The sequence below is a fragment of the Taeniopygia guttata genome, chromosome Z (genome assembly GCF_048771995.1).
Source record: "Taeniopygia guttata chromosome Z, bTaeGut7.mat, whole genome shotgun sequence".
NCBI classification, from domain to species: domain Eukaryota; kingdom Metazoa; phylum Chordata; class Aves; order Passeriformes; family Estrildidae; genus Taeniopygia; species Taeniopygia guttata.
Window position 1 is genome coordinate 63,644,052 of NC_133063.1, and position 7,998 is coordinate 63,652,049.

The 7,998-nt window shown below is 47.7% G+C and overlaps 1 protein-coding gene across 1 annotated transcript; it reads right to left on the minus strand.

Moving 5' to 3' along the window:
* Positions 1 to 4,822: 4,822 nt before the first annotated feature.
* LOC140682011 (uncharacterized) lies at positions 4,823 to 7,166 on the minus strand. The gene is given in 5 exon segments (XM_072922850.1): positions 4,823 to 5,442; positions 5,444 to 5,960; positions 5,963 to 6,310; positions 6,394 to 6,510; positions 6,977 to 7,166. Coding segments are annotated over 5 exon segments (1,686 nt in total). The 3' UTR covers positions 4,823 to 4,928.
* Positions 7,167 to 7,998: the final 832 nt, after the last annotated feature.

Genomic DNA, 7,998 nt, shown 5'->3' on the forward strand with positions numbered 1-7,998 from the left:
TGGAATGAGATTTGAGCTACTGCAGTCTATGCCGCTGATCTGGACTTTTTAAGGCCTTCTAACCTGTGACGGAATTAGAAATTAAGAGCTTGTGGCGCAGTTAGAAATTGTATTAAGGAGTGATGTGAAGCACTGGGCTTTCTGGGTGTGAAGTAGTGTAGGTTTGTAGTGTGAAGTTTAGTCCACCTTAAGACAAAGACAAACAATGTTCGCTTGCCAGTGGGAGTGCCTTTGTAAACTGTAAACTATATTGAAGTGTATATAAACTGCCATCTTCTAACTAATAAACGGAGAACGTTTGATTAACCATATTGGTTTGATCTGCGTTTGTCCAGTCCAGCTTTCCTGTCTAGTAAGGCCCCTGGCTTTGAGATACTCATGCTTAGAGTGACCATAACACTACCCTAGCATGACAGCCATTCTGAGAGAAACACTTTTTTGTACAGGATGTAAACATGTCTGCATTTGGATGCTATCCTCGGTACAAACCTCCTCTCTTGCTTTTTTCTCATTGGACATCCTTGCTACTGCATATGATAGAGCTGTTTATTGGGAAGAGTTTCTCTGATGCCGATCACAGCACAGCAGGAGGTTTTTGCTCCCTTGGGCTTCTCAAATTCTTTTTGGATGATCTCTTTATCATCCAAAAAGGGCTGATGGAACACAGAATGTCTTTCTCTTCTCCATCCATGACACAAGAATTGCCTGCACTCATAAAACACAGTTTTCTGAACCATCCTATATAATAACAAACAATGCCTTCTAAATTCTGCCATCTAAATGAGGTCACTATTGAAGAGCTTCACATGCCAAGTGTTACCTAGCAGGGAGGGGAGCAGAGGAAGACAGGATCACAGCACCTGCTGGTCAGTCATTCACAGGCGTCACCAGGAAGATACAGGAGAGAGCCATGAATTTCATGGGCTACTGTGTTTCAGCAACCCATATCACCCCGCTCCTTTTAAATCTCTTCTCATGACAAGCTTCCAGTCTCATCACAGTGCTCACCTGAGGCACATGAGTAAATAAGATGAAGAATAGGAGGGAAAATTTCTTCTGACCTCCAGTCACTTAAGCATCAAGCAGACAAGAGAAAACCTCTGGCCTACTCTAAGGGAGGTGGTTTATACTCACCTACAGCTAAAGCTATTCTGAAAACCCATGTTATTAGACCCAGAGTGATAAAGAGCTATGAATTTACTGATTCTGGCAAAAAGGCAGCTTTAAATGAGCTCTGCTACTCCTAGTCTCTCTCCTTAGAACTTCAGGTTGAGATGCTTAGGACCAGCTAAAGAAAAAAGTAATTTCATTCATGCCCTGGTCAAACATTTCTCAGTCTCTTGTCCCTGCCAATGCACCAACCAGTCAAACACTGAAAAAGCTATCCATGGTAAGCTTCCAGTGGAATACTGGCAAAATCTTTGTGGACTGCACTATTTGAAGGGTCTGAGGTCAACTCACTGTGAATCACTTTTACCGCTCTGCTTAGCCTACTACCTCAGCTCAGCTCAGCTCAGCTCAGCTCAGCTCAGCTCAGCTCAGCTCAGCAACCTCCCAGCTACCTTCAGCTGCAGAAGCCCATGACCTGCAGTCAGAAAGGCATGAGTCTTACGAAAGAAACAGACATGGGGAATGAAGTGTGGAGATTAATCCACACTCTGAGGAACAGGCAACACTAAAAAACAGTCTGGCAATAGCTTGTGTCTAGAAGCTGCGTACCTTCAAAACCACCTCAGGGGTTTGGGATTTGTGCTGACTTGCACAAAGGAACCCACTCCACCCTGTAGCAGTGGGCTCCTTCTTTCCAGCCTGGATGGAGACATGCCCTGCATTTTGCAAGCATGTCCAGGTGTTCAGAATGGAACATCCTGATCATATTTAGCACCTTAAGGCATGCAGCTCTTCCTTTCTCAAAGTATGTTTTGTGAAATTATAGGTACTGCTATCTCTACCTTTCCAGACAAATTACCCTCATTATATTGCACTTGCCTTCAAAATACTGCCACTCCTACGTTTCAGACTTTGTTTCTCTCAGAAGGATGCACAAAGAGTTGGAGTAGTTGCAAGCACCTGCACCTGCAATTTTCAACTAACTGCATCTTCAGAAGGGATTCTGACAACAGGCCATTCTCTGGAGATGGACACGGCGCTCTGAGGCAAGACAGATAACTTTGCTACATCTTATAGCCCAGATCTCTATGACCAGAGCCACTGTCCTTGAGATAAGATGAAAAAAAAAAAAATCAGGGAATGTATTTTAGCCAAATGAAAATAAATCAGATCTACTGTGGGCTCTCATCCTGTTTAAGAGCAGAGTTGCATGTACCTGAAAAACAGGTTTGTAAAGGAAAGGCTACCAGATTTTACTTTAAAGAATGATAACAGACACCACTGTGTTGAAGGCACAGATAACAGCCCAATTAAGGAGGGTTTTCTTTCATTGTAATCACAAACAATTTAAAACCAGCTCCTTACTTGCTTTCTTTTGTCATATTCATTGTGAATTTTTCCTTCTAGGAAAATATAAATAATTGTTTTCTATTTATGTTTCTCATGAATTTGTGGTTACTTTGTAACGATTGTTAGTTGCAAATTAGATTCCTTAACCATTGAAAAGATGAAGAACAGCATGGCCTTGGCTGAAGAGAGTGATGTCAAAAATTGAAAAGAATGGCTTGTTTTTACTATCCATATCTATTACTATTTTGCCAAATGAATTTTATTGTGATTTGACTATTACCTATAGATTTCATGGATTTCAGTGTCCAACCTGTAAGTGATTTTCTTCAGTAAATCCAAAGGACAGTTGCCTACAGAAGCCCTGACCTGACTCAAGAGCTCTTCTGACACTGCCGGCATGTGCTGACATTCTCTGGCTGTGATGCATTTGACTCAAAGCTGCTTTCTCCAAATGCTCATCTGACACCAGGGCCCTGCTCCATTCAGCCTTTGCTAAATCCATAAAAATGGTTGAATTCTGCTCACTGAAAGGCGCCCCGGGAAAGGCTCAGCTGCAGGTCGGTGAGAGCGGGCTGGGAGTCAGTTGAACGTGGGTTCGTGTGGGCCATGCGAACAGAGAGCTGATTGGGGTCAGTTAAGGCCGAGCAGACTTGCTCAGTTACTTCATCAGTGCTGCCTCCTGTTTTCAAGGCCTGGAAGAACAGCTCAGCCACAGAAAAACATCCCGATTATTTGCCTTTGCTTACTCTTACTGAACACTGCTTTCAGTTTCCCTCCTAGTGTTACTGCATACCAGTAAAAATCAGCAGCTGAGTTACACCCTAGGGTTTCAATGGCAACACTGTATGTTCCAGCCTCCCCCACTCCCTCAGCAAGCCCCTCACACACGCAGCACGCTTGCGATTGCACCAAAACTCAGGGCCAGGCCCACATTTTAAGCACCTGCAATAATTCTGGCCATGGCAAATCTAGCGCTGGGAGGATTGTGCAGCAGGAAGCCATGGGGCTGTGGTGGGGGCAGTGCCTGCCCAGCAAAGAAGGCAAAAGGCAGGGGGACCTCTGTGAGCACACTTCTCCCTCAGTGCAGCAGCAAGTTCTGCTGCTGGCAGGGATCCTCCTTTGGGAGGTTCCTACTTGCTCTCCCTAAAGGGAGCTGCCTGTTCCTGTCCCCACAGCAGGCTTCTCTCTCTTACATGGGCCACAGCCGTTTTTTTTCCATGCCCTGAAGGAAGGGGAACTTTTCTAATGACAGTGGGAGCTAAAATATTTCATTAATATTTTAGCTGTTTTCACTGTCATGACTTCTGGTTGAATTCAAGAGGCAAAATTAATAGCCCTGCTTCAAAGCGCTATGGAAGCGGAATACTGAGAAGTGACTGCTGGACACAATCACCGTTTGAGTCACTTTGGCATTTTTTTCTGGTAGTTGCACTGGATGGATATTTTTAAAGAAATGGTGGGTTAAATAAAAAGAAGGACAGATTTCGGGCAATTTGAGAAATTTTTCTCCTTTTATTATTTCTTCACACATATATATGTAGATATTGCTGAAGGGCAGCTATTACGGAAGGGTAGCTCAGTCTTTTAGGACTGAATTGTTCCCTAGGAGCGTGTAAAAGTGACAGCATAAAGAAAACTTTTTAGCAATCTTTCCAAAGATTGCTAAAAAAGTTGAGGAGTACTCTGCTGCAAAATTTCAGGCACTTCAGGGCATTTTCAGCTCAAGCTTCGAGCATTTCTATGGAAATGCTCAAGAGACAGCATACTTAATATATCCAACATCTCTGTTTGCAAAGAGTCTTTATTTCAGATAGAGGTATAGGAAGGACGTTCTCTATGATACAGAGGGTTATGTACAAAGAATGACATATTTCAGGCAATTTGAGAAACTTATCTTCTTTTATTAGTTTCTCAAACATAGATATTCCAGTATTATTTAAAAGCAGACAAGCAACTAGGGGAATTCTCTAAACTAAGGGTAATTCTCTAAACTAAGGGTTTAAACTAATCTAGTCTAAACTCTATTTCTCTACACTAAGGGTAACTTTGCCAAATAGTTGTATACTGCCAACGCTAAAGGGCCTCTGGAATGAATCCTAGGAATCAAGTCTAATTAAAACTACGACTAAATAACTACATGAAGTCCCTAATAGGCTAGGTTGCTGTCTTCGAGGTATTCCAAGCAACCTCCATCAGCTTCACTGGTATTCTTCTGTGAGGATGTGCAGGTGGAGCCAGTTTCTGCCTCCTAGACATAGGCAACAGCACTGTTGTAAATGGAAGGTGAAGGGCAAGGCCGCTCAGAGAAGTGTCTGCACAAGGAATCCATGTGCTGCAGCATCTTCCTTCCGCAGGAGCAGGAAAGCAGCTTCGGGATTGTCAGGGACAACTGCAACAATCACAAAGAGTCCACGTCGCTGCAATCGGCTATGAACTTCTCCATCACAGCTTTGTGCAGGGAACTCCTCTTAGTGTTGGTTGGAGAGCAGCATCCAGAGGCGAAAGTGCAGCTGATCATGAGCCTCCATCGCCTTCCTGTGGGCATCCGGATCTCGGGCCAGGTATTCAGAGAGGTTGAGCGGCTCAACCTTTCGCATTGCTGGAGGCACGCTGATCTCTGCAGGAAGCTTCTCGTTGCCTAGAACAAAATGGTCCAGGCGTTTCCATTTCAGGCAGAACTGCAGGAACGCCATGATGTCCCACAGCCGCAGTGGAAATTCCTTCCTGTGCCAGTAGACCCGCGGTATGATGTTTAACACATGCATGACCAGAGTCTTCCAGGTAGAGGTGGAAAAACCTGTGCCGCTCAGCATGCAGGTGAAGAGCTGCAGGTATTTCAGGTGCAACCCTTTACACGGTATCTGCCTGGCAATGTGCTGGAAGAATTTTGCCTCTGCCACAGCGAATGTCTCAGGCCACGCTGTGCTTGCGAGGATGTTGGCCTTGGCGGGCTGACTGCTCACCTTGAAAACAGCACAGACGAATTATGGCTTCTTCTTTGGCAACGGGGCAGAAAGACAGAGACTTTCTACAATCTCGGAATAACCAATACCCACAGATTCCGACACTTGCTGCCGTCTGCCCTGCACTGTTTGGCTCTAGGTGGAAGGCGTGCCCTGGCGGGGGATTCAGTGGGACCAGCACACGGTACACTCCATCCCACTCATGGGGACTCCAGCCCTCAAAGGCGCTGCCCACCCCGATGGCTTCTTGAGGCACCGGATCGAAGCTATTGCTCACGCTGTCCACAAAGACACGCGTGAAGCTCTCCATCAGCTCAGCTGTCACTGAGCAGCCTCTCTCCAGGTCCTCCACAGGCCACTCTATACCATCCACTAAAAGGATGTCCTGCTCATTCCCAGCATCTTGGGTGTCTTCTCTGTCTTCACTTCCACCGCTGGCACTTTCTTCCCTGCCACCATCACTGCCACCTTTTTCACTGGCAGACACATTACCTTGTTCTTCTTCTTGTCTATCCTTATTCTTGTTTCCCTCCACATCACATCAGCCTGTTCTTCATCCTTGTTTCTATCACTGCCATCTTCTATAACCTCCATATTTGCTTCCTCAGGTGCAGGAAAACCACTATGGGCAATTTCATTCCCACATTCATTGCTATCTTCCTGCCCAGTCCACTCTTTGCTTCTCTGGTCATTGGCACCTCTGCTTTCCTGCGCCTTCACATTCATGTATTCTTCCGTTCCGGCTACATTGTCTTCACCTTCATTTACATCAGTGTTGTTGCCTGCCTTTATAGTTGCACTATTGGTTTTTTTCTTGATTTCCTTCTCCCTTTTCCTTTCCAGAATCCTTTCTTGATCCACCTGAACATCCTTGTTTTCTCCATTGCCTCGTCGAGTTCATTTCCAGCAACACTGCCAGGTTCTTCTTCATCTCCTTCAGTGGTAGTGTCTCCTGGTACATCCCCATCACTCTGTCCTTCTTTCTTTAACTCATAGCCATTGCCATCGTTGACATGGCTGTCTTCCTTCGCATCATAATTGCCACTGTTGACATCGCCGTCTTCCTTCACCTTCACATCATAATTGCCTTCAAAGAGGACGAACAGGAAATGTCAGGGGTCTATATAGACTTTGGACAGGGTGGGCTTCCCTGGCTCTCTGCCAACCCCGTTGGGGCAGAAAGGAGGGATCCCGGATTATCTTGATCAGAGTCACAGGGTCCCGGGGAAGGGGAAACAGAATGCCCATGAGCTCACTGTAACAAATGGCATCATCCTTGTCTCCATCACCTGCAGCCACAGGTCTGCCTTCTCTGTCATTTTCAGTGCCGCTGTCGTCTGCCTCCAGAGCCATATCACTATCTTCTCCACCTTCCTCTGGATCAGCAGTGTCTTCTTCCTGTTCCGTTACTGTCTCATCTGCCAAGGTCTTGCAGGAGCTCTGGTCCTTGCTGCTGCTGCTGGCCTCACAGCTCCTTCTCCTGCAGCCCAGCCACAGGCCCAAGAGGAGCAGGATGCCAGCAAGAACCCAGAATGGCCACTGCTGCAGGGCACCAAAGAGCATGGCTCCCCAGCCCTCGTCCTGCTGCTCCAGCTCCTGCAGCAGCCGGGCCATCTCACGGTCCAGCAGCTCCTGACGCTCCCGCATTCTCTGGTGCGTGGCCTCATCCAGCCCATCCCCAGCTGGCTGGGGGAACTGGATCAGTCTTTGCACCAGCACGAAGAACAGTGACGGTAAAGCCATGGTCTACAGGAGGACACACGGAAGGGGCTCAGTGGGGCCGGAATGGAGACAGACAGTGAGGGGCAGGAGCGGCAGGGATGTGGTGGCAGGAAGGAAAGGGCCCCCAGCAGCTGGCAAGGCTGCACCGCTGCCCCCGCGAGCACCGCGCCCTGAGCAAGGCCCTCCTGCCGGGCGCTGGGCCCTGGAGACGGGGCAGCCCCGGGTACCGGCGCTCCTGTCCCAGCCCTCCTCCAGCCCCCTCTCCCCTCTGCTGTGTACTCACCGCTTGCCGAGGCTCTACTGGGGCAGCGGCACCGGCTTGGGGCCTTCTATAGTTGCCCCCATTGTGACACGGCCCCTGTGCTGTCACAGAGCCCAGAGCGCATCACAGGCCAGCCCCGCCCGCCGTCCCAGCCCGGTCATGGAACTCATCATGGCCCGGGCACGGAACTCATCATGGCCCCGGGCACCCAGAGCCCCAACAGACACCGAGTGCAGAGCCATCACTCGGCAACCTGGGAACCCCAGAGCTTCCCTTGGCAAAGCAGGCACAAGCACCCTGCACACAACCCTTGTCAAATACAGATTTGGGTGACAGGACCCATGGATGTTTTCACTATACGTGTGTGAGCTTTTATTTATTATTCAAGGCAGAACTTTTTGCTATCGATATTGATATTTATTACTGTGGCGCTGCATCTCCTCTCCCTTGCTTCTTTCTAGGCTGCAGTGAGATCTGGGAAATACTTGTTCGGCCTTGGCCTTGACATACCACCTGGGATCAGCTCTTTCTTTTCTTGGGTGATCTCAAGCACACACATTTGTGACAATTACTTTGGGGGCAACGTGTCAT